The sequence below is a fragment of the Cyprinus carpio genome, chromosome B11, assembly GCF_018340385.1.
Source record: "Cyprinus carpio isolate SPL01 chromosome B11, ASM1834038v1, whole genome shotgun sequence".
In the NCBI taxonomy this organism is placed as follows: Eukaryota; Metazoa; Chordata; class Actinopteri; order Cypriniformes; family Cyprinidae; genus Cyprinus; species Cyprinus carpio.
In genome coordinates, this window is record NC_056607.1 from 9989088 (window position 1) to 10016689 (window position 27602).

A 27602-nucleotide genomic window follows, 5' to 3' on the forward strand; every position below is an offset into this window, starting at 1 on the left:
TGAAATGAAAGGCATTTATTGATTAATCTGTGAGCCAAATGAAGACTTCAGTTATTTTTTTTTAGAAATAATTTATTTACATATATTACAAGTGTAACACTGACCGGTTCACCAAAGTTCACATTAAAACATTTGTATCATTACCTACTTTTTTCACAACTGACCACTAAGAAATTAATGCAAGTTCAAAAAAGGGAAATACAGAATTAGTTTTTTCCATCTTGCAATGACAACTAAACTATTCCACGAGGACCAAACATGAGACTTTTTACCACAACACTAAAAGGATGACAAATTCATCTTCAAATCTACAATCACATACCCTGGGGTACATAAAAAAATTGTAATATATTTTATGCAAGTCTCATTGGTGCCGAAGTTCCTGTGGTTGCTGTAAATCACAAGACTTAAACATTCGAATATCATGCTTTCCCCAACAACAACAACTCGTTGATTCCAACAAAATGCAGTTATAAAGACTGAGAACTCAAAGTCTACTGTTAACATCACTTAAGACTAGTCAGTATCTTTTGTAGTGTACATAAATCAGGGACACATAATGCCAAGTCTACTTTCAGCATCATGTTTTCTCAGAATAGCTTCCATTCCTGTGTCAAGTGGCTTTAAAACTAATAGACTAGCACATGGATTTATAATCACATTTACAATGGTCCTTGTTCTTCCCAAGCTCTTGATCATAAGGAAAAGCTTTGTGTAATTGAGAGACAAAAACATGCTTGGTCGAGACAAAGGTGACCGCAGGATCATTTGGGACATCTTTTTAAGATTTCAGATCAGGAGATGAACTGCGATTGACTGCAAGTACTCGATTAGAGTGAGGAAAAGTCTAAGAAATTGCATTCAACTCCTGATTTTGATGATGAGATCGAAAATTGGCCCCATCTTGCTTAAATTCATCTTCACAATGATGATGTCGTAGAGTCCACCACCTCTCGCCCGTTACACACAGTTGGCACTATAGTAGAGGCCGAAGCTGTGGAAATTGTTTGGTTTTAAATTGTTGGTCAGAAAAAGGCAAATCAAGGAAATGACCGGTAAACCTTGGCTCAGGTTTTAGGAGTGAATGTGGCTACCTTGTGAGTAGGTGGAGCTCGGTGCGGTAACTGCTGTGGAGAATCGCTTGTCTTTGGCCCTCAGAGTAGTCACATTCTTCTGAGGCTGGAAAAGGATAATGTGGATTTTGGGAGCAAAGAGGCAGCCGAGAACCACAGAGCCGCTCAGACTGACAGAGATGCACATGGTAGTGGTCTGCACCTGTATCAGGGTGAAGAGGTTTTAAACATGTTTAGATAAGTGTGCTTTTACTGAATACTTGGGCAACTCTGTTCAAAGCTTTAATGTCAGTCTCCAGAAAACCAACCTTGGTCAGATTTCACAAAAATTATTATTTTTGCATAAATAAAATGAAGCCTGTTTTAGAACAATTGAGGTGAAATATGACCTGTTTTTGATTTAATTTTGTATTTATTTTTACCATTGTTTACTTTGCATCTCCCATATACCATGGTACAGAGTGATTACTTAATTTGTGTTCCATTGTATTTACATTGGTACTTTAATGAATGCCATGGAAATGCCAAGAGACATGTCCAAAAATATTGTTATTATCAAAGTATTATGTTCAAATAACATTTGGTAAGACCAAATATAATACTTTTTGTTGTTTTAGTGTATGGTTGTATATGTGATATATCTGTATCAGTGTTATAAAGTCATCTTTGTGAGATTTAAAGTCCAATAGTGAGATAGTGGTGAGAAATAGTCACATTTGTGATACTTAAACTCATTTGTGAGACTGTGAGATCTAAAGTTACTATTATAAGAAACAAAGTAGCAGTTACGAGATATTAAGTCACAACTGGGAGATCCAAAGTTGCAATTATAAGCAGTAAAGTCAGAATATCCTTTTATAAGGCAAAAACAGGCTTCCATAGGCTAATTTTGAAGGCTGCGCCCTCTGGAGTTCACATTTGTCAGCATACGTCATCAAGGATGTCTCGTTTCACAAAAAATAACCATCATAACATTGACTATAATTCCTTGTAAGGTATAAACTATTGTAATTTCTTTCTCACTTTGAAATGTAATGGCTACTTGACAGCCTCAGTGATGTAGGCAGCCAACAAATGTGACCTTTGGAGGGCGCAGCCTTCAAATTAGACACAGCAATTTACCCTTCGCAAAGACCACAGAAAGATGTCAGTACACACTTTTTTTCAAGTTTAAGTCCACTGAAGTTCATCTACTCTCCTGTCTGATATGTTTGTCGGACAAAGTGGTGGATTCGTCGTTACGATTGATCAGATCACCTGTCAATCAATTTACCTGCGAAGGGTCAATTGTTTTTCCTTATTGTTTACTCCAGAGCAGTGGTTCCTAATCCTGGTCCTGGGGACCCCTATTCTGCACATTTTTTATGACTCCCTTATTTAACACTCATGAACTCCCTTATCCGTGTATGTCAGATAAGCGATGGTGGTACGACTCGGCTCGGCATGGCTCAGTACGGTTTGCGTTTCCACTGCAGTTTAGTATCGGTTTAAGTGGGCGGGATTGTTCACATGTTGTTTTTGGTTGTTAAAAAAAGGTGCGCTCGTTCAAAACAGTTGCGTTCGATCCTTCGCTGGCTGTGCTGATTTAAATCTAGCGGTTCTTTTGTGTTTGTGTCGCAAGTTCAGTGACACAGGTAGTGACGATTCTCTCCAGCCAATCCGTGATCAGCAGAGTATACACTTCACGTTTTGGTAACAGTTCACGTGGAACCTCAACCAAGGTGGTACTAAAAAAAGTACCAGGTAAAGTACCCAGTGGAAAACCCCCAAAACTGTACCGAGCCGTACCATGTAGTGGAAAAGTGCCAAAAATGTGCAGAGCAGGGCTCCCCAGAACCAGGATTGAGAACCACTGCTTCAGAGATCTTCAACCTTGTTCTTGGAGACCCACTGTCCTACAAAGTCCTGCAAATCTCTAACCTTAATAAAAAAACTGAACTAGCTAATCAAAGCCTTCAGGATCAGTTGAAAATCATGGGCAGGTGTGTTGAAGCAGGTTGGAAGTTTTGCATGCAGTAGGTCCTTAGGAGCAGGGCTTCTAGTTTATTCAGACAGAGAACATCCCAAGCCAAAAAGTCACCCATTATGTTTCAAAGGTGGTGAAATAAGTCTTTTAAATCTGTTTCCTGACCTTTAACCTCTCGGACCCATCTCTTCTCACTCTAAAGGTTAACTGACTGACACTATATAGCACTGCAGCAGCACTAATGTTGACAGCACCAAACTGATTTGGATAAATCTTTCTGTGCATAGTGTGATTGTGTTCTAAAATTGTTTGCTGTTGGAGTGCAGGGATTGCCACTCTCAGCCAGGGGGCATTCTTGATGACCGTGTTTATCGTGTCACTAACTGATCTCTGACATCTCTCGCCCCACAGTGATGAGAGTCTCCTTATAACATGCGACAGACAGCCCTCATCCCTCAGATTGTGTTTCTATATCGACTAGACATTCACATCCCTGTACTGTGTTTGAGCTGGCACAATGAGTTTGTCTGGTTAAAAGAGCCAGAGGCCAGCTCTAAAAGTAATCTCATGTTTGGTGTCATGACTTGCAAAAAACTTCAAGACTGAACTGACTCAAGTTATATGGGAAGACAGAATCTTAAAAATATATGTTTTAAAATGTCAACTGTTTCTGTTTTCTGAGTAAGCAAAATCATAGAACCAACCCTATTCAGCTGCTTTTTGTAATTAGCATTATCGTTATCTCCTTAAACACTGTCTAGGCTTTTTGCCTTTTGGTAGTTGGGTATTCACTGCATAGTCTGATAAGCCTACTTATTACTACTTTTTCATGTTTTGTTTTTTTGTTACAATTAACAAGAAAACTGTAGATATACATTTAGATCAGTGTGTGGAGATTTGTATCTCTCTAGTATAAGTAATCACAGCAAAGACAGCCTCATATAGCCAAACATTTATCTATTGGAATAAAGTTTGGTCCATTTTATAGCTTGTTACTGCATACAAATATTAAAAAATATTTTACATACATTGACCTTATGTGCCTTTTAGAAGCTTGTCTATGTAAAATAGATAAGTGTTTCCCACTCCTTGTCCTGGAATACCCCCAACACTGCACACTGTCTCCCTAATGTAGGGACTGCTCAGATCTGCTCTTTGAGGTCCACTATCCTGCAGAGTTTTGTTCCATCTCTAATCAAACACAACTGAACAAGCTAAATAAAGTCTTCAAAAATGACAGGCAGATGTGTTTGATCAAGGGTGGAACTAAATTCTGCAAGACCGTGGACCTCCAGAAAAGAATTGAAGAACTCTGCCATAATGTCTTGTTAATCCAGTGGTGTCCAATCCTGCTCCTGGAGGGCTACTTATTGCAAAATTCAGCTCTAACCCTAATTAAACACCTGAAGTACCTAATTAAGGTCTTTGGGATTACTATAACCTTCTTAACAGATGTGTCAGGGCGAATTAGTGCTAAATTTAGCAAGAAAGTAGCATTCCTGGAGCAGGATTGGACATCCCTAGCCTAATCAACAAGCCTGATTTAACATAATTTCTTTAGAAGAAACTGCAAATATTGGGTCCAGGAGTGGGGCTGAAATAGATATCACTACAATAGACTAGCATATACCTTCAAACTTGTTTCTACCTATGTCTTCTACTTACTCTGTAGTCACTGGCAGTGACGTAGAAGATGGGCTGAAAGGCCAGCCAGATGATGCAGGTGGTGTACATGGTGAAGCCAATGAACTTGGCCTCATTGAAATTCTCTGGACACTTCCTGGTCTTGAAGGCATAGAAGGTGCAGAGGATGATAAGGATGCAGTTGTAGGTGAGGGACACCAGCATGCTCGAGTCCAGGCTGTTACATTTTAGAGTGACCACATCTCTCCGATCTGGACCCACCTCTTTCCTCACCCCCGGTGACTCAACCAGCAGCCAGATAAGAGCAACCAACAGTTGTGCGGAGATCAGTGCGGCACAAATTGCTACTTGAGAGGCAGGGCTGATAAAGCGTGGTCGTCGGGCACTGTCCCTTGCCCCTCCAAAGATCCGAGCAATCCTGTTGGTCTTCGTCAGCAAAGCTGAGTAGCAAACAGCAAAGGAGGTGCCAAGGCCAAGACGTCGCAGGGCGCACACAAACCCCGAAGGTTTGGCAATGTAAATGAAGGTCATGGCATAGCACAGGAGCACACCCAACAGCAGGATGTATGAAAGTTCTCGACCGCTAGCTTTTACCACCGGAGTGTCATTGTTTCGCAAGAAAACCCCAGCCACTGCAAGCGTGCACAGCATCCCCAGACAGGCGATAGTGACGGGTCCTACTGCCCATGCATCTGACCAGTGGATATACTCCTCTGGAAGCTCATAGCACCCCGTCAGGTTAGCAAGGGGCCATTCTCCAAATCCACAGTCCATGCAGGTAAACTCGTCTAGGAGATATTGGTGGGGTTGGCATGGAATGCAAATCCAACAACACACGTCCCCAGGCTGCATGCTTTTAGCTTCATTGGGTTGGCATGGATCACTGCACTGGGATGTGGGAACTACTCCACCAGACCAAGGCACCAGACTGGTATTGAGCACCAAGCCTTGTGCCCAGTACCCTACCTTCCGGTAGACAAACTTGTTTTCCTCTTGGCGGTAGTGAAAGATGTTATAGCGACCCAGGCTGTCGCCTAATGAGGTGAACCGGACCACATTCTCAGTGTCAGCAGGTCTGAAAGGGGCTGAGAAATGTTTAAAGACATTAGAGTACATTATGTAGCGGCTGGAAGCTATAGTGTGTGACTTTAACTTGTTCTAAAGTGATTGTGCAATTCATCTCAAGTCAGAAGCTAATGTAATTGATGTAATGTTAGCTAATCTCTCAAATTTATTTCTCAATTAAAAATCTGTTAAAACAACATTCAGTGAATCAGTATATTGTCCAAGGTCTGACAACTGATTATCCTCTTTGAGACTGCATTCTGTTAGAAACCAAATGGAGCTTTGATAATTTGATAAAGAATGTTTCATGTCTATAAATGTAATACTATCTGATACTTTCAGTGGGAGACAACAACATGAGTGGCAAATGAAGTTTCAGTGCATTGAGACTCTATAATTTGTTAGATCTAATTTTAGGTAGATAATATAAGAGCTTCTTCGCCTGGGAAGGTATGCTCTATCGCAAGAAATATCTCAATTGGTCGTTAAATCTGCTCACCATCAAACTTAGTCTTGAGAATAAACTCCCGGTAGAATCTCTTCCCATTGCCTGGCTTCATGGCATCGCAAGCCTTTGTGGTATTGGGGCACACAGCTTGCCGCATGTTGTGTAGGGCATAGGCCATTGCATAGACTGCATTCACCACAAACATGATCTTTGATTCTGGCTTAAATGACCCATCCCTCAGGCTATTACTGGCACAGCCGTGTTCGTGTAGATGGCAGCCGAACCTGTGCTCCCAGAATTCCCTAAACCATGGGTTCCGTGTGTTTAGCTCTGGTGTTAGCTTGGTAAAATAGTCCTCGAACTCCCTGATGGAGTATGAGGCAAGCTCAATGGTGAAAGCCCCGTTAGCAGCCTTCTCGCTGCCATGGACTACGCTTTCCTGCGCTCCCCAGCCATCACTGGCCACCCAAATGAAGGTAGCATTCATCTTAGCTGCAGCAGCGAGCAGTTCCCTTGCATCTTCACTTCGGGTGAAGAGGATCACCACTTTGGCATTGACTTTTTGCTGGAGTGAGCGAATAACATTTTCGTAATTTCCTCTGTTTACTGAACGGCTGACTTTTACAGAAGTTGCGATGCAGATTTGGCGTACTCTGGCTTCTAGTTGAAACGCATCAATACCCGTCTCACCATAGTCTCCCTCTGAGGCTACAGTGGAAACGTATGTCCAGTTGAAGTACCGTAGGATCTCAGCAATGGCTTTAGCTTGATAGAAGTCTGGTGGGACAGTTCGGGCAAAATAATCATAACGGGATTTGTCACTGAGCTTGGCACTCGTGGAAGCATAGCTTATCTGTGGAATCTGGAAGAGTCTAAGAAGGTTTGCCACCTGCAAAGAATAAAAAAAAATTGATCATTAACCAGTAATACTTTTGTATAACGCAATTTTAACTAACCATTTTACCACACTTTACAAACCCAATTTTTAAGCATCCATTAACAATGTAAATTGTAGAAAATTATAATCTTTTTTTTAAATTTCTGTTCATTGCCAGCTCTCTGTGTTTGTCAATAGCGCAATGCTAAAGGGATAATTCACCCAAGAATGAAAATTCTGTCATTAATTACTCACCATCATGTCGTTCCAAACCCGTAAGACCTTCGTTCATCTTCGGAACACAAATTTAGATATTTTTGATGAAATATCTAAATATCTAAATGGTCCATGTTACATTAGTGGTTCAACCGTAATGATATGAAGCTACGAGAATACTTTTTGTGTGCAAAGAAACAAAAATAATGACTTTATTCAGCACTTCAACACTTGGATTTCATAAAAAAAAAAAAAAGTGTTCCGAAGATGAACGAAGGTCTTACGGGTTTGGAACGACATGAGGGTGAGTAATTATGACAGAATTGTCATTCTTGGGTAAACTATCCCTTTAATCACCCCAGATAAATTGCACTGGGTTTCTGAATGAATGTTAAAAGTTAAATCAATACTATTTCAGAGCATTTAGCATGAGGGACTGCAGGTTGCAGTTTTTTTTAACTAAAATATATAAAGCAAAAGTGGTGCAACTGTTTTCTGAATTTGTTTCTTTTTGTCACAGAAACAAGTGTGTTTTTACCTTTCAGCCACATAGTTCTTACCACAAATTACAAACCCAATTTCCCCAATGAGTGAGTGACCCACAGATGCCCTTTGATAAATGCAAGATGTCCCATAACATTCTTTTGAGTGTGAGGGGAAAAAAATGTTTTATATATATATATATATATATTATATATATATATATATATATATATATATATATATATATATCTGCCCTGTTTTCCTCCCCTTTTTCCTGTTATCTCCCTCATCTGAGCCTATCGTTTCAGGCCATAGTTTCATGGGACTTAGACAGAACAAATTCTGATCACGCAAGATAACTGCTAGTGGACAAAATGATAGTGTTAGGCATGGTGCAAGTTTTCCTCAGGCCATGACACACCTTCAAAATCTGAATTGCATGCTATTTATCATTTTTACTTCAAATTTTGTCACAGGAAAGAGAAAATGGTCTGTTTTTACTATGCAAGAAAATCTTGTTTGAAGCAGTCATAGACTATAAAATCTTCTTATTTGTATTGTATTGTTAATGAACAAGGTATTATCACAAGAGGATAACAGGACATATTTTCTAATTTGCATTTCCTTCTGTTTTCTTGCAGTCAATGATTAGTCTGAGAAGCTTCTCACACTGCAAATTATGATGATAGCACAGACTCCAGGGACTTATGTGTATAATGACTGAAATTCGTGTCTGAATTCACATCAACACATGTAGGTGTTTTAGACATTTGAAGAAGCTTTCAGCATAGTTGTTATCAGCTATTTATATTTCATTCATATTCATTCAACAATTTAGATTTAAGCTTTTAAATGCCAGTTCCTTAGATGTATCTAGTCAAGTTATTTGTAGCTGCCTTTAAGAACCACACTCTAAAAAAATGTGTATGTGGTTGAAAGATTCTTTATGTTCTTATTTTTCCATTATTATACAGAGAAAATTTTTTTTGCTCGTAGGCTGATCTTCCGGAATCAGAATCAGAAATCAGAATCAGAAAGAGCTTTATTGCCAAGTATGCTTGCACATACAAGGAATTTGTTTTAGTGACATAAGCTTCCAGTACACAGAGACAACAACAACAACACAGACAAAAAAAAAAAGACAAATATTGTAAAATAAATCGAAAAATAAATAAACTGTATGAACACTTGTTCTATAGATGATAATGGAATAGAATAGAGTGAGATGCAGGAATGTACTAGGATGGAGGGGTAACAAATAAATATAAGGATATTGCACATTTTTATTGCATAAGTGGGGAACATTTAACTGTTCATGAGGTAGATTAACCGGGGGAAGAAACTGTTCTTGTGCCTGGCTGCCCTGGTATTTGCGGCTCTGAAGCGCTGGCCAAATGGCAAAAGTTCAAAAATGGGGTAACTTGGATGTGAGGGATCCAGAGTGATTTTCTGAGCCCTTTTTTTCTCACTCTGGATGTATACAGTTCTTGAAGGGTGGGCAGGGGAGCACCAATAATCCTTTCAGCGGTCCAAACCGTTCTCTGCAGTCTTCTGATGTCTGATTTTGTAGCTGAACCAAACCAGACAGTTATTGAAGTACACAGGACAGGCTCAATATCGGCTCAATAGAACTGTTTCAGCAGCTCCTGTGGCAGGTTAAACTTCCTCAGCTGGTGAAGGAAGTACAACCTTTGTTGGGCCTTTTTAACAATGGAGTCAATGTGATTGTCCCACTTCAGGTCCTGAGAGATGGTGGTTCCCAGGAATATGAATGACTCCACTGCAAGCCACAGTGCTGTCTATGATGGTGCATGGGGGGAGTGCAGGGGTTTTTTTCCTGAAGTCCACTATCATCTCCACTGTTTTGAGAGTGTTCAGCTCCAGGTTGTTAAGACTGCACCAGACAGCCAGCTGCTCAACCTCTTGTCTGTTAGCAGACTCGTTGCCGTCCTGGATGAGGCCGATGACTGTAGTGCTGTCTGCAAACTTCAGGAGCTTGACAGAGGGGTCTTTTGAGGTGCAGTCGTTGGTGTACAGGGAGAAGAGCAGTGGGGAGAGAACACATCCCTGAGGGGCACCAGTGTTGGTGGAGCAGCTGTTGGACATGAATTTCCCCAGTCTCACTAGCTGTTGCCTATCTGTCAGAAAGCTGGTGATCCACTGACAGATAGAGCTAGGAACAGAGAGCTGGGTCAGTTTGATCTGGGAGAGCTGTTGGGATGATGGTGTTGAAAGCCGAACTAAAGTCCACAAACAGGATCCTCACGTAAGTCCCTGGTTTGTCCAGATGTTGCAGGATGAAGTGCAATCCCATGTTGATTGCATCATCCACGGACCTGTTTGCTCACTGCAGACTGCAGGGGGTCCAGTAAGGGTCCTGTGATGTCCTTCAGATAAGCCAGAACCACTTTTTCAAACGACTTCATGACGATAGACATTAGAGCCACAGGTCTGTATTCATTAAGTCCTGTTATCTTGGGTTTCTTTGGAATGGGGATGATAGTGGAGCGTTTGAAGCAGGAGGGCACTTCACACAACTCCAGAGATCTGTTGAAGATCTGTGAAAAGATGGGGGCCAGCTGATCAGCACAGGTTTTCAGACAGGCTGGTGTAACGCCATCTGGGCCTGGTGCTTTTCTTCTTTTGTTCTTCCTGAAGACCTGGTGCACATCATCCTCACTGATTTGAAGTGCAGGAGAGGGGAGAGGGTGATTGCAGGAGGTGTTAACGGTTGTGTAGGGAGATGGTCAGAATAGATGTGGGAGGTTTCAAATCTACGAAAAAACTCATTCAGGTCGTTAGCAAGTTGTTGATTAGCCTCAGTGCAGGGGGATGGTGTCTTGTAGTTTGTGATGGCTCTCAGCCTTTTCCATACTGAAGCTGAGTCGTTGGAAGTGAACTGATCATCCAACTTTTTAGAGTAGGTCCTTTTAGACATTCTAATCTCTTTGTTCAGTGTGTTCCTGGCCTGATTATACAAGACTCTGTCCCCATTTCTGTAGGCATCCTCTTTGGCCTGACAAAGATGTGTGAGTTTTGCTGTAAACCATGGCTTATCATTGTTGAATGTTAAATAAGTCCTGGTAGGAATACATATATCCTCACAGGAACTAATATAGGATGTTACAGTCTCTGTGAGTTCATCCAGATTGGTGGTAGCAGCTTCAAAAACACTCCAATCAGTGAGGTCGAAGCAGGCTTTTAAAGCACACCCTGTTTCGTTGGTCCATCTCTTTACAGTCTTTACTACAGGTTTAGCAGATTTAAGTTTTTGCCTGTATGTTGGTATAAGATGAACCAGGCAGTGATCAGACAGCCCCAAAGCTGCTCGTGGAACAGAGTGATATGCATCCTTTATTGTGGTGTAACAGTGATCTTGTATGTTACTGTCTCTGGTGGGACATGTAACATGCTGTCTGTATTTTGGCAGTTCACGGGAGAGATTGGCTTCATTAAAGTCCCCAAGAATGATTAAAACAGAGTCCGGGTGTTGTTGTTCTGTCTCTGTAATCTGATCAGCGAGTTTCTGTAAAGCCAGGCTCACGTGCACATGCGGAGGGATGTAAACACTCGCAAGAATGAGCGAGTGAAACTCCCGCAGTGAATAGAATGGCTTGCAGTTAACAAAGAGCACTTCTATGTCTGAAAAGCACATCTTCTTTAACACAGTTACATCTGTACACCACCGTTCATTGATAAAAAAGCATGTCCCGCCACCGCGCGATTTCCCCATTGATTCTGCATTGCAATCTGCTCTAAACAGTTGAAAGCCGGGCAGGTGGAGCATGCTGTCTGGAATGGCGTCATTTAGCCAGGTTTCCGTGAAACACTGAGCAGCAGAGTGTGAGAAATCTTTATTTGTCCGGGAGAGCAGAAGGAGTTTGTCCGTTTTGTTGGGTAGAGAGCGGAGATTTGCCAGATGGATGCTAGGCAACGGCATTCGAAATCCGTGCTTCCTGAGTCTGACGAGCACACCGGCTCGCTTCCCCCGTCTGCGTGTCCCGAAGCGCTTGATCACCGCCGCTGCTCCGCCGACAACAACGTTCAGTAAAACGTCAGAATAATTTAAATCCGGTAAAAGATTTTGTGGTGTTCTGCCGAATGTTCAGCAGTTCATCCCTGGTGAAACTGATCATGTTTGATAAACAAAAAACAGGAAAAACGAACAAAAAACATAAACACTGGAGAGCCAAGCACTAAAGCAGCCGTGTGCGGTGCCATAGAGAGCATAGTCATATCTTTAATAGCTTATGAGACTTTGAGTTCTTAGTATTGTTTTAAGTAACTAAGATGTTTCCTCTAAAATCCCTAAGGAGAAATAAACATAGACCCAAATGAGACTATTGACCTACAGCATTACAGATCCATAAAATTGTTCTCTTGTTATGAGAACAAAAATCTGAGGAGCAATATTTGACTTATATGACTGTTTTGTGCTAATAAAATTAAAAGCACGATTAAATATCAGTCAACAAAATAACTAGGTTGTAGTTGTTGGGTTTAGCTCTCAACTTACAGACATTAGAGCTGATTGGTGATGCACTCACATGTCAGTTTCTGACAAAAACACACTTCAAGAACTCATTCAAGCCTGAGGGAGAGCAGACAGTCTGCTAAGAGGTGGAACTGAGAAAATCTGATTCACTTAGACAAGTGCAATTCTCCACAGAGGAGGATCGCTAGTTTGGCGTCTCACCTCCGCTAAATCTGACACTGTTTGGGATAATCATAAACAAAAGTGAGAAAATCAGTGAAACCTGGAAATGAAGTAATCATTCATTGTTACTCAAACTATATTGCCATTGAAATGCCCTACCTTTCCCCTGGCATTTAAATTTCTAAGAAATTGGCACATCAACCACTCATTAGAAAAGTAAAAAAAAAAAAATCAGGATTTAAATGTGCAGTAGTGTTAATATGTGTGAGCTGTCTGGAAAATCTTATGCTGCCATTAATGCTTCTTAGGCATCACTGGCCACTACTTCTCAGCTTCAGAAGCTTGAGCAGATGTTGATATTCCAGTTGCCTATCAACTAGGGATATGCCGATAACAATTTTTCCTGTTGCGATTAATTGCTAATGCTTTTATCACGGTATTGGAATTTAGTTTTAAAAAATAATACAGTATACCAGGTTAAATAACTTTTTTCTTATAACAAAAATAACTGAACATTTAAATACATTAAATCAATACAGAAAAATATATAAAGTTAAAAGTTTTACACAGATTCAAGTGCAAAAGAACTATAAAGACCAATAGGTATCAGTTTACAATAAGACCTCATTAGTTAACTATTAACTTTTCAATGAGCAATAGCTACATTTGCTACAGAAGTTATTAATCTTTGTTAAAAAAAAAAATACAAGTCTTAGTTCATGTTAGCTCATTAAACAACACAGTTGCAACTTTTGATTTTAACAACGTGTTATTAAATATAGGAATACATAAGATGAATGAATGTTCAGAAGAATTTTTCATTGGCAGTTTATGTTAACTAATGAAGCCCTAATGTAAAGTGTGAATAAACAATAAAGAATCAAAATACTTTCAAACAATATCTAGGGCATGTTGTAGCCCAGATTAAAATGTAAAAAAAAGTTTGAAAGTAAATAGCATATTAATTCTAAATATTTAAGTATTTGGCGCTTTGATGAATATCACAGCAAATCCATAAATCTGAATGGCTATTTAAAATTATTTAAATACGTTTTAGAAAGTAGCAGAGCTGCTTTATTTATGGGGTTTCCAAACGTGACATTGTCATTGTTACTGAAAGTGCATTATGACAGTTAAGTTTCAGTCAGAATAAAGCTAAAAGGAGGGATCCTTAAGTCATATCTACAAACCAGAATATCGAGCCAGTAAGCAACATTGTAATGTTACCCTGAACACCCTAGCAACCATCTTACAATGCCTTAGCAACCAGACAGCAACCATGTACACTGTAAAAAAAGATTATTGGAATATGATTTAAAAGTATATAGAATATACAATTTGAGTCTTTCTACTTCTACTTTTTTTAATGTGACCCTGGACCACAAAACCAGTCATAAGAATAAATAAGCTTTTCATTGATGTATGGTTTGTTAGGATAGGACAATATTTTGCCAAGATACAACTATTTGAAAATCTGGAATCTGAGGGTGCAAAAAAAAAATCTAAATATTGAGAAAATCACCTTTAAAGTTGTCCAAATGAAGTTCTTAGCAATGCATATTACTAATTAAAAAAAGTTTTAATATATTTACAGTAAGAAAATTACAAAATATCTTCATGGAACATGATCTTTACTTAATATCATAAAAGAAAAATCAATAATTTTGACCCATACAAAGTTTTTTTGGCTCTTGCTACAAATATACCCCAGCGACTCAAGACTAAAAGGTTTTGTGCTCCAGGGTCACATTTGTAGATTGCATTTAATAAATTATCTATTTAAACACTTTCAGGTTTGTCAAAAGTGTTTTCATGCATGTTTGGGCTTTGTTTTGAGTTTCATTTTGACCAGCAGACATACATTGCTGGTACAGACAGTCATATAAAAGAACACATACCATTGTGGTTGCAAGTTTTCCAGATGCAAATAGCACTCACATTTTTGTAAGAAAATAAAGTGCGTAATTTAGTTGTTCCTGACATGTAATTCTTAGTTTAACATATTAAACGGAGCATAATACCCAGCTTATTCAACATGGTAGTGAAAGACTGGTCAAAACAAAGCTGTGTCTGTTCTAGCGGCTGGCAAAAGAATGAATAAGTGTCTGACCCTGTCCTGAATGTGAGCTGCACACCCAAATGAAAGGCTAAACAGGGTCAAGTGATGCTCTGTGACTGCAAAACCCCTTTTCAAGCTTTCCCAGCCTCCTACAAACACAACACCATCTGCTTTTTCCCAGGACACTTCTTCACCAAGTGCTACACAGCCGAGCGGCATCTTTACTCTACGGTAAGAGCTAGAGCACTGCAAATGACTAAATATGACAAACAAATAAACACGGTATGCATTGTGGTCTGAAATTGGTTTGTTTCAGTGAGTGCTAATTATAATATAATTCTAATTGTCATTAATTATGTGGAAATGCAAATGATTTGGCATTTATATGGCATTAATTATAAGTGGTATTTGTCTGTTGTTTTGGCATCCCAAGAACACCACATGCAGTTACAACCTATTAACATTTTCATTGTCTTATACCACAGTGGAGATCTCCATATGAGTGACCTCGAGACACGCACACACCTACTCTGAAGACAGCACAATGTGTTGTTAATACAGAAACACTAACAAACAAAGACTCGCAAGCATAAAATCATCTAACAATACTTGCTCCACACAGCTAATTCCACAAAGGATACCATTTTGTCACATATTTTTATGCACGTCATTATTATTTATAATTCTGTGCTCACACACACCCTTTTTGTGCTGAAGAAATATGATAATATATTCCGTCACCTTGTGGGGGAGAGAAAATGTGTGAGATGAAAGGAGCATGGTGGCTATTGATTGGTTGGCATTATCAGATGCATAACTCAATATGTGCCAAACCCTCCAAATGTCTCACATGCACAAAAATCTCAACAAACTGTTTTCTGCCCTTTTAATTAGTGCGATCTGACATGAAAACATTCAATTTAGATTGTACTGTAAGTTTACTCATGAAAATAATTTATTCACCCGTGTCGTTCTGAACTTTACTTTCTAACGACCATGTATTTACAACAATGGAGCCTGTATCTTTCAAGCTTCAAAAAAGACAAGTCATTCCTGAAGTCATATGAGAGCGCTGTGTGATCAGAATTTAAGGCGTTACTCCCTGATGATCTGCTTTGTAAATTTGAATGCTTTGCTACTAGTGGAGATTTCAGTGAACTCATGATACCTGATTTTGAAGTTTGTAGAAATTTTTAATGACATATTTGTGTGATAAGGAAAAGTAGTATTTAACACTCTCTTAAACACACAAAACCCATATTATACAGAAAAATGTAATTGTATTTGATTATTTATGACCCTGGACCACAAAACCAGTCATAAGGGTCAATTTTTTTAAATTGAGATTTATACATCAACTGAAACCGCCTGAATAAATAAGCTTTCCATTGATGTGTGGTTTGTTAGTATAGGACAATATTTGGCAGAGATACAACTATTTGAAAATCTGGAATCTGAGGGTGCAAAAAAAAAAAAAAAAAAAAATCTAAATATTGAGAAAATCACCTTTAAAGTTGCCCAAATTAAGTTCTTAGCAATGCATATTACTAATGAAAAAATTATGTTTTAATATATTTATGGTAGGACATTTACAAAATATCTTCGTGGTACATGATCTTTACTTACTATCCTAATGAATTTTTCGCATAAAAGAAATATTGATAATTTTGACCCATACAGTGTATTTTTGGCTATTGCTACAAATATACACGTGTTACTCATGACTGGTTTTGTGCTCCAGGGTAACATTTGTAGATTGCATTTAATAAATTATCTATTTCAACACTTTAAGGTTTGTCAAAAGTGTTTTCATGCATGTTTGTGCTTCGTTTTGAGTTTGAAATGGTTTGTTTCTTCCATCACTACAAATCATATGACTTATGAATACTGTGCATGAGCTGTATGGACTACTTTTGTGACACTTTTATGATGCTTTTTTTTTTTTTTTTTTGTCATTTTGGAGCTTGACATCTGAAATTTTCTTAAAAAAATATTTCTTTTTATTAATCCGAAAAGAAATTCAGATTGGTTTGGAATGACGTGAAGATGATTAAATAATGACAGAATGTAATTTTTGGATAAGCTATTCTTTTAATATCTAAATAATGAAACAAATACAGGCCACATTTTCCAGTTTGCTCGAAATGATGTGCATTATGAATGCCAATTTAACCACGAGATAATTAAGCTATCGAGAATGACGTGCGTTGTGAGTTGTGAAGCCATGATGATTTTGTTTATTCCCTGTCTAGGGATCTGTCACTCACAAAATAAGCAGGATAGTCTGCCAATCTCATCACCACCACCCACTCCAGCACTCGATATAGCTCTGCCTCCCGCCACCATTACCCAAACACATTAAGCTTTGTACCATCAACCGATGAATGGTAATATGTGAGCCCTGATTCCGTCTCACAATCCAGATGGCAATGGGTGAAAAACAGGTGTGAGAAAACCAGTGAGGACATGTGTTGCTGCGTGCGTTATCTCCTTTATATTCATGTTCAGTCGTGTCATGCTTGTGTTTGGGTTCCCTGCCAAGAGTGCTTCTCATTTGCCACTGGGCTGAACGAGCTCCAGGCTGCCTGAAGACCCCTCGAAGCTCTTTCACCCCAGTGCTGGACAGGTGGCTTGGGCTTTGGCAGGCCTTGTCAGGGCCCTGTTGGCCAGCACTCTTGGAAGGGCTGCTCTGAGACTTTCAATTGCTGACACTGACAGTGACATCCTTCCTACACGAGTGAAAAACTCATATTTCTCTGCACAATATATTTTGTGCATAATTGCATCAATTTCTTACAGTATTTGTTATGCTTATGTTGACTGACAAAAGGTTATTTTGTCCTAAGATTAACATTTTTTTCTTTCTAGTTTTTCTGTGACAATCACTTGTGTCAATATTGCCATGTGTTTAACCACTTTAGGGGGTTAAAGGAAATGACATCATGGCAATGCTGAATTGCTGATGGCAGTACAAGAATGCACAGTTTTAAACCCTTCACTATTGCAACTGTTCTGTCCTGATGTAAATATCATAACTGAGTGTTTTTTCATTAACAACTGGTCAAAACACAGTAAAAAAGGGGGAAAATAATCAAATAAAATGTATATTGTTTCCAAAATTTTTTACACAGAGGAAAAAATTTGTCCCCATATCAATGTAGTTACAGCAGTTTTAGTTTAAGTTTTAGTAGTTTTATGCGCATTGATTATTTTTATTAATTTTTTTTTTCATTTAAAATTGAAGGTAACACTACGATAAGGTTTCATTTTTTAACATTAACATGAACAATATTTATATAGCACTTATTGATCTGTTAGCATTAATGTACTGTGAACTAACATGAACATGAGCATTTCTATTAGCTAACATTAACAAAGATTAATAAATGCTGTAAAAATATATTGTTCATTGTATGTTAATTAATGCATCAACTAATGTTAACAAGTGAGACGTTATTGTAAAGTATTTAAAAATATTTATACATTAGTTTTAGTTTTAGTAATTTCAATAAATGTAATAACTTTTCATTTAATCATTTTAAAGTTGACGTTTTCAGCTAATATTCCTTTTTTTTATTTCAGCATTATTTCAGTTGTTTATCTCGTTTTTTAATAATCTTGAAAAAAAGCATTCGTTTTTAGTTAAAGGGATAGTTAACCTAAAAATTTAAATTCTCTAATCATTTTCTTGTTCCAAACTTTTGTGACTTTCTTCTGCTAAACACAATGCTGATAGTAGTTGACGGTAGTTATTGACTTCCATAGTAATTTTTCAAAAAAAAAAAAAAAAAAGGTAGTGGCTACTGTCAAGATTTGGTTACCAAACATTCTTTAAAATCTTTTCAAACATGTTTGGAACAACATGAAGAGGATGAAATGATGACAACATTTTTTTGTTTTTGAGTGAACTGTCTCTTTAATAATAACAACATTGACAGCGGATGTTATTTTTAAGTTCTGAACACTCACTATGTTCTCATGTCATTGAACCCCCAACATTTTGCATCCCTCTTACTAGTGTGAAGCTGGGCTTAGATATGTGTACCGCAGTTAGCAACTTAATTCCAGCATAATTGATGTAACAATCAAGCCACGATTCCTACTGTATAAAGCATGAGCATAGGGCAATTAGCACTCAGTCATCTCATGCTAATCACTGCCTAAAGGCAGAGAACCGTAATTAACAAGCTGTAGATTCACAGTCTCTGGGTGCTTCACTCAGGAGGAGGTCAGTCTGCACAGAGGAAGCTATTGTGCTGACAGAGCTAGGGGTGGATGTATATGTTGACTTGAGTGTAATGTAACTAAAAGAGACATGATCAGAAGTACTTAATTTTTATGTTAGGCTTACTGCTATGATATCTCTTTCTGGTTGTATTTCATGTGTGAGAATGCAAACAAACATTTGAGAAGTTGGGAAACTGTATTAATGGTAGTTTGAGCTTACTCGGACAATTAACTAAAGTCTCTGTTTGCTTTGGTAGTGCATTGAACAAAAGCAGTAATCTTCCATGGCTTGTGCCTACTTACCTGTCTTTTAACTACTGAGGGATTGTTAACTCACCTAATTAATATTTATGAGCCAAGTACTTTACAGTTTAAATAATATATATAATTGTTTTTGCATTATGGCAATAAGATTGAATGTGCTTAATTGTCATGAAAATGCAATGAAAAAACATTTCAATAGTTCTAAAACAGGCATTTTCTTCAAGCAAAATTTCTTAGTTTTTGGGGTGAAATATGACTGGGCATGTTCTTGGTAAAGCAATGAGATTTACCTAGGTCCAGGGTTACTAAAACTAAAAAAAAAAAATTAAAAAAGATGTGTGTGTATGTATATATATTTCTGACAACATATTTCTATTGTTAAAGTTTAATAACTAAAATTAAATAAACTGATTGTTCAATGTTATTGTTATATGTTCACGTTAGTTAATACATTAACTGATGCTAACAACTGAGACCTTATTGTAAAGTGTTACCAACTTTAAATATTTTAAAAGAAATAAATAATATATAAATAAATATTATTCTTTAAATATTTACTTATTTATTTTAGTTTTAGTAATTTTAATACATTTAATAATTTTACAATTTAATTATTTTAAAGCTAAAGTTTTCATCTAATATTCAAATTTTTAATTTATTTTTTATTTCATCGTTATTTCAATTGGTGGTTCTTTTTTCTTTTTTTATAATAATCCTTAAAAAGGTTTTAGTTTTTAGTTAGGGATAGTTAACCTAAAAATGAAATTTTTCAGCTAGTTGACAAGGCAACATTTTTCTTTAGTTTAAGTAAAATAATTAAAATTAAATAAATTAAAATTTAATAAATATATTTATTTTTAAAAAAACTTTTAACTTAATTTAAAATCAAAACAGAAAATATAAAAATAAAAAATATTAATTTAAAATATTAACAAAAAGTATATGATACTGAAATAGCACTGTAACCTCATAATGTATTAAAATCATGCATTTAATTAATTAATTTATTTTTATCTTTATTTCAGTTAATGTTTGTTTTACTTCAAGTAATTTTTTAAAGGGGTCACCGGATGCCCATTTTCCACAAGTTGATATGATTCTTTAGGGTCTTAATGAAAAGTCTGTAATATAGTTTGTTTAAAATTTCTCAATGGTAGTGTAAAACAACACCTTTCTACCCTTTCATAAACAGCTCTTTTCAGAGCAAGCCCTTTTGTAGCATTTTCCTTTAAATGTTAATGAGCTATGCTGACCCCGCCCCTCTCTTCCGAGCTGCTCTCTGAGGGACTCATTCATCATGAAACTGGCTAATTAGCACATTATTAGGAAAGCCGATTTGCAAAGATTCATTAAAAAACCTTATACTCACTATCGAGGGAGGGACCTGTTTTCATGATGTCACACAGACGGGCATCTGAGATTGGCTCGATTTGAGAAAGGGGTAAAGATTTTAGCAGATTAAAAAACACACTTGGCAGATTTTTATCATTATAAGGTAGATGTGTACACACATTGCCAACACACATTTATGTTCAAACAATATGTAAAAGTGAAATTAGCATCCCATGACCCCTTTAAAGGGGTCATCGGATGCTACATGCACTTTTACAAGTTGTTTGAACATAAATGTTGCTTTAAATGCTAATGAGGTCTGCTGACCCCGCCCCCTCTTCTGTGGGGTGACATAAATGTTAAGTCATTTACTCCTGACATCTGAGCCGCTGAAGACGCAGTGGATTACGTTTGTTTGTGAAGGGAATGCCCCCCGATCTACTTAAATGCATTTTTGTTCACGCAAATCATTTGTGATCCAGCTTCACATACAGCAGAAGTGAGTATAAGGTTTTTTTTTATGAATCTTTGCAATTGCTGTTTCACGGCTAAATGCGGCTAAAGTAACAGTCTCTCAGAGCATGGTTCATCACCCCACAGAAGAGGGGGCGGGGTCAGCAGAGCTCATTAGCATTTAAAGCAACATGCAAAAAACGGGTTGATTTCTGTAGAGCTAATTTTGACATGGTAAAAAAGGTGTTTTTTACACTAGTATTTTACTAATTTTAACCAAAGTTTGTTATTGACTTTTCATGAAGACCCTAAAGAATCATATCAACTTGTGGAAAATGGGCATTGGGTGACCCCTTTAAATAGTTTTAGGCATAGTGTTTAGATTGCTGTACAGTTTACCTTACCTGTATAGAAACATCACTATATGATCCTCCAATCACTCCAGAGATGGCCAGAGGCTGTTCGTCCGGCACAGGATTTGACCCGTCTGGACAGATGAAGCCTGGCTGATGCACCTTTGTGAGAGAAGCCCTCACAAACTCGAGCGACTGCTCTAGTGCATACGTGTCTTTAGAGCAGGTGTCCAGTATATGGGCTCCCAGCTTCAAGCCGGGCAGGATACGCTTGTCCTGATTAATTTCGTCCAGCGCCAGCAACATGGCCTCCAGCCTCTGGATCCCACGCTCTTCGTTTATCTTACCGCAATCCTCTGTCCCTTCACCCTTCTCGTGCACGGGGAAGAGGCCTCCGATCACCAGGTCTCCATCAATGATGATCTCCCGCTTGGATCCGGCCAGAGGCGGGGTGTACCTGGGGCTCGTTTGGGCCAGAGGAATTAACAGGAACAGGAATATGGGTGTAACACTAGCCATGACAGGGTTTATGAGAGGTGAAGAGCTGTGTGGTTTAGTTGGTTGAGATATTAACTAAGTCCGCCATCGACTGTGGATGCATCTTGGTATCTTCTGCACCTGAAAAATAAATATGAATATCATTGACTCAATGACTTTTCACATTGACATAATGCAAAATAAACTCTGAAAATGAAAAACATTGTTTATTGATTAAAACATTGGATAACAGAAGTCACATATTACATAAGAAATTGAATTTGCATAAGGTTTTGTGGTGGCAGTGAGGAGGCGGATATGTCTAGATAGTAATTCATCCTGATTGAACTCAACATTTCAGAGGTGAGGCTCTGTTTTCTAGCTTCATTAATTCAGATACATCAATAACTCCCAGTGACTAAGTAATTTTCTCATGGTGTCAAAGGTGATGGATATCATCTTTTAGGTTATGAAAAATTACAACCTGAGGGAAGAGGATGAAAAGATGAAACGATAAATAAATTCAGCTGATAGGAAAGTCTTTCGCAACTATATTTCACACAGACTGATAGAGCTTTAATCTCTATTTAGAGATGCCAGACTACTTGTCTTCTTCACCATTGCATAGATTATTATGCATTTTACTTACAGTATGCATTTTCAGATGGCGTATGTTTTAAAGAGCCTTTTCTATTTGTTTGTTTGGCATTAATTATATCTATAGAAATGACTAGAATCCTGTATGTTGCATTTTCTGTTGTGTGTGTGTAATATATATTTTCTCAGGAAATAACAAACCCACCATCACAGCCCAGTTCTGACTAGCTGCATATGACACAGATTCAATGTAAGTCTATGGGTTTATTTCATGTTTCATCATTCGTTAGATAAAAAAATCGATTCCGATTGCTTTGAACACTAACAGAACATCTTTCTTCAACAAGCCGCACTATTTGAAGTATGGTTTATGTCTGTGGCACATATGGTGCAGGATGAGTTGCATGCCAAATTAGGGTTAAGGGTTTTGAAAAATGATGAGCAATAGTAATACTGTTGCTTGTCTTAGCCAGCACCTAATTGTAAAATCTAACATATGTTTCTTTTACATTTTTTTAAGTTTTGCCATTTTATTGTGATTCATTTGCCAGTTACTAGCAAGTTTACCCTCTTCTAAGTGCAAGATATCAAGTATAAATTGCATAGCAAAACAGTATATATAAACTGAACACTGACCGTTTTATTGCCTTAGATATGATGACTAATATGATCATTTGAGAAGTTCATCTGAGCCTCTGGACACCACTAGCTTTTCAAAAACGCCATGATTTAATTTAAGATAAAGCACGTATGTTCCTGGTGTTTCCCCTCTTGTACCCTTCCTGCTGGCGTAATGAGGCAACATCTTGTTTATTAGGTTTCTCTTCCTTAACTTCTGTTACCATGGAAACAAGAAAAGGTGGGTGGGCTGGGATGGCAATGCACTGTGATAAAGATGTATACATGTGTTCTAATTAATACAATATCTGTTATCACAGGTGGATTAAATTGAGGAATCAGAGCAAGTCAATATATTTAATTATTTGTAATGCCGGGACTGGATAACATTGCATTGTTTGAATCCTCAATCTTCCCAAGTGTGTCAAAAAATAAAAAAAAATAAAAAATTAATAATAAATGAAAAATACAATCGCCAAAAAGTTGTTTTTACAAGAAAATATGAGATTGGATCAGAATAATTAAAGTATCTTTTTAGGTGTTATCTTCTAACATTTTCTACAGCAACATGCTTTTGATACAAGTCTCATATTTATTATTATACTGATTACTGACATGTATTAAGATACAAAAATGCTTTATTTATTTTATTTTAATTATTATTATTTTATTTTTTCAAATAAATTTTTAACAAAATATCAGTGAAAAGATGCTTAACCTTAACTCAAACTCAAAAAAAAAATATTATTTTTTAATTGTCAATCTCTATACACACACATAATGAAAGAATATATAAATATACAAGCATAGAAACTCAACGGTAGGGCTGCAGTTTTAGCCTACAATAAGCTGTGACTCAGTAACTAGTTGATTTGGGACCAAATCTTGGTCTGTTGTTATAAATTAAAGAGAAATTATGCTCTATTTTTTTTTCTCATAAAATAAATTTGGAGATGGTAAATTATGGTTGTACTGCAAAGTTGTTTTATGAAAAGTCATGGCCATGAGGTATTAATCTGATACCTCAATTTTACACTCTCAGGTACAAAAAAAAAAAACAAAAAAAAAAACACTGGGATGGTACACATTTTTACTTATAAAGTATTAATATGTACATTTAATGTACTAATACAAACCATTTAGGGTTAAATTAGCAACAAAGATACACATTTTAGTATTTGTACCATAGGGTACCACCCAAATGACAGCTTTGTACCTTTGTGTAAAATTGTTCTTCAGCTATTAAAAAGGTGCTGGTGTCTCTCAGTCCCCAAACAAAACATAAGGGGTTATAATTATAGTTTGTTTCTAAATGTTCAAAAAACATTTTAATGACATTAAAAACTAATCATGGCTTTTCCCTCTTCTCTGGAACAGATGGAAGCAACGGGCATCCTCTGTTTGCTGGACAAGAGAAAAATGTCAAGGTAATGAACCGGTCCATGGTAATGAACTGAGGTCTGGACATTAGTACATCAGTAAAACAATAGCAGTCGCACTTGAATAATAAACATTCACACAACTTTAAGACCACACAGTTTCCCCATATGTAAATGTTAACGTATGCTGTAGGTTTTAATGTTAATGTTTCATGTTTGACACTTAGGGGAAAACTGTTAACTGAAGAGTTATTGAGAGGAGCCATCATTACTGTGCTCTTGAATAAGGCACTTCAACCAAGGTTGCTCCAGGGGCACAGTGCTGCAATCAGTGCACTATAAATCGCAGGAGAAGGAAAGCATGAGCAAAATGACAAGCGATCAAAATGATTTAGCCTAACTCTTGTGTTGTGCTGAAAATCCTTTAACTAATTGCTTGTTCATGGTCAAAAATGACCAACCTTTTCAAAATTGCTTGTAAATTTCACATTATCACCAAATCTTGGATTCAATCTTTTTATTCTTTCAGTTAGCACATTTATGTATGACTTTTTGGAACTGACTGTACATCATTTATCTGAATTAATGCACCTCAGTTTTTAAGTAAAAACATTATTTTTCAAAAAAATTGCAGACTGTCATCAAGTCCAAGAAATCTGATTCATAGCTCAAATCTGATGATGATATCAACATAGTTTAACATAATTAAATTAATGCTCACATCTGATGGGAGAATAAACCTTTTCCGTCAGGTTACAGCGTGATAATTATGATTAATGAGCTTAATTTCACTGTTTTTTGCAGTGTAGTCTGATTGAGGAGCACACCACACGGATCCAGTCTCTAACCTCAGGTTATTTTGGCCATAAAAATCCATAGATAAATGCCCAAGTAACCAAGGGAAGCATGTAATAATGCTGGAATTCAGAGCTTGTGGGAGAATTAGTTCCCTTGATTCTCTAGTGTTGGCAGCATTTATGTGTACACTTAGAGACCAGATGGGATTTTACCAGTCTGGGCTAACCATCAGCTTGACTGCTGATAAGTTAAAACGGAGTGATTTAATATCTGTGACATATATCAGTGTAAAAATATTACATTTCTATAATATTATTCCCACACACTCTCACATACAATTCAAGACCCATTTCCTTTTTATAGGACCCACTTTGGTTTCATTGATAACTTCTGGAGAGCAGCCAGACCAGTTGAATGACTCAGTAAGGTTGCCAAGGACGAAAGCATTCACAGACATGGAGCAAATTAACTATGAGATGTTTATCTCAGCACGTCCAATCAGCTCTGCTCTATGGGTTGCTATGGATGCTTTACACTATTCAGATTCAAAGTGTCAGCGGATGAACAGAACAAGGGTGTTAAGTTTTGCAAGAAGTTTCCTCCTCGACAGGAAAATGGTTCACATTTCACAGACTGTGAAAGGTGTTCAAAGGCAGGGGCTGTGCTATTCATATGTTTCTGAATATACTTATTCATGAAGACTCATGGAGTGTTATTTCCCTCTGGCTTGATCTGGTGTCAACAGAATGTCTCTGCGATTGCTTTGTTGTTTTTTAAGGTGGTATGCTTATGATGATTTGATCGTCTTCATAAACAGTTTGAATATTTGCTTTACATAAATGCATTTCATTACAGCAATCTAAGCACCTTAAGGAAATGCGTCAACAAGTCTGAAAAGCCTGAAAATGCTTCTGGAGGATGGTTTCAACTTCCACATGTGTCCACATCTTTCTGAAACCTGGGTTTACGGAACAAATTTGCATTAGTAATTAAAAAAAATAAAAGAGTTTTGAGATAAAATAACGATTATTTCACTACTAAATATGCTTAATATAATATATCTTAAAGCCAAAATATGTCCAAAAAAAGCATTGACTGTTTGCATAATACATACAGTGTTTCCTTATTTCTCATAATGTACTGATCCTGCCTGTAATGTGTCTATCGGAGGCAACATAAGCTGATCAGGGAGTTGAGCATGCAGGTTGTCGATCACATTTCTTTTGCGCTCTACTATCAAGTGCATTTATGGTCAACAAAGGAGCAACATCTCATTGACATTCAAACGCAAGCCTGCCCTGTTTGTAAAACCGACAGGTTTGTGCTCAAGAAATGCCAAAGCATCCGTGCACGCGCGCGATAAGGCAATTTTCAGGCACTCTGACTCGTTTGTTGCATGCAATAAATTGCTACCTAATATAAGAAGTACTTCCCCATGGGTGGTAAACACAACCAGTCTGACATGCAAATGATTAAAAAATTAACCAAAGTGTGCGCAAATAGGACTTGCGTACTGTGGCGCGTAAATAAAAATGCATACTTACTTACCGGTGAAGAACTGATTTGGCATTTATTCAACACCTCGTGCAACTTGTTTGAAGGATGCAAAGTTGATTTTGCTCTGAAGTTATTGAGAAATCAGCTTCCATTCATGATGTCCCCACAGGTGCAGGTGTTTGATGTGTTTGGATCTGTCCTTGGTGCTGAAACAAAGACCTGATGAAGCGCAGGGGGTGACGAAGAGGAGGAGGAGGAAGATCTTACCTGTGCACAGTGGAATTCACTCGAAATGACGAATGCGTTCTCATTAAAAGCGACGTGCACCACAAACACTCTTCAGCCCACCTATGTCCACTTAATGGCCAGTTCGCTGCATTCTCCTCAGTCTCGGGGTTTTGTGAGAGCGCAAGAATTCAGTCCACACACCTGCCATCTAAATCTCCACGGATCCACGGTCCGGTTCTCCCAGTCACGACTTTCCAGTGTCTTTTATTGAAACTTGAGAGGTTGTTATTGAATAATATTGCCCAGATATAGCGCCTCATTAACAAATAGTGGGTCCCTCTGTTACGATTTGATCTTTTAAGTAATGGTTGTTGGTGTTCAAGGTTCGAGCTTCATGCATTCGTGAGGTTCGGGTGAAACAGCTACCCCTGCGCCCCCTTCGTGTAACCCCCCCCCCCCCACACCCACCCAATCCATTTCTCAATCTCACTCTCTCTCTCTCTCTCTCTCATATATCTGGCTGTTATCTGTAAAGATAGGTGGAGTCACAAACGGTTTTACGCTTGAAATTATTTATCCAAAATAATTTTTAGTAATGGGAAAACGTTATCTTGCTCTGTCTTGTAAATTGTTCGTACTTTAACTTAAGTAGCTTGATTGATATACAGGTAGCCTATTTCACTCTACATTTGTAAATCTTGACTGAATTAACGCATGCAATAAAATTCTTTAAAAAGGTAGACCGTTTCAGTCTGTCTTCACGTAAATCCACTGTTTTTCAGAAGTGTAATGCAAAAATGATATATATTATTGACACATTTTCATCTTTTCCCCTCAGACGTTAAACCAACATTGCCTGATGATGATTGTTTCTGTTACTTAACGAAGCTT

The 27602-nt window shown here is 37.6% G+C and overlaps 1 protein-coding gene across 3 annotated transcripts; it reads right to left on the bottom strand.

Moving 5' to 3' along the window:
* Positions 1 to 97: 97 nt before the first annotated feature.
* On the bottom strand, positions 98 to 27159 carry grm2b (glutamate receptor, metabotropic 2b). Of its 3 annotated transcripts, none has more exons than XM_042733855.1 (6): positions 26751 to 27159; positions 21169 to 21735; positions 6248 to 7085; positions 4705 to 5768; positions 1095 to 1275; positions 98 to 994 (listed from the first exon to the last, which is right to left on the bottom strand). In XM_042733855.1, the coding sequence occupies exons 2-6, from the start codon at positions 21634 to 21636 to the stop codon at positions 921 to 923; spliced, it is 2625 nt and encodes an 874-aa protein (XP_042589789.1). In that variant the 5' UTR covers positions 21637 to 21735; positions 26751 to 27159; the 3' UTR covers positions 98 to 920. The 3 variants fall into 3 exon arrangements, with proteins under 3 accessions (XP_042589789.1, XP_042589787.1, XP_042589788.1); XM_042733853.1 differs by having other exon boundaries at positions 26535 to 27158; XM_042733854.1 differs by having other exon boundaries at positions 26531 to 27158.
* Positions 27160 to 27602: the final 443 nt, after the last annotated feature.

Excerpts from the sequence above, each read along its gene's own strand:
- grm2b (XM_042733855.1), bottom strand. The coding sequence starts at position 21,636 with ATGGCTAGTGTTACACCCATATTCCTGTTCCTGTTAATTCCTCTGGCC. Across the intron at positions 7,086-21,168 it reads ATAGTGATGTTTCTATACAG|GTGGCAAACCTTCTTAGACT; the intron begins GTAAGGTAAACT and ends TATTCTTTGCAG. Across the intron at positions 1,276-4,704 it reads TCACTGCCAGTGACTACAGA|GTGCAGACCACTACCATGTG; the intron begins GTAAGTAGAAGA and ends ACCCTGATACAG.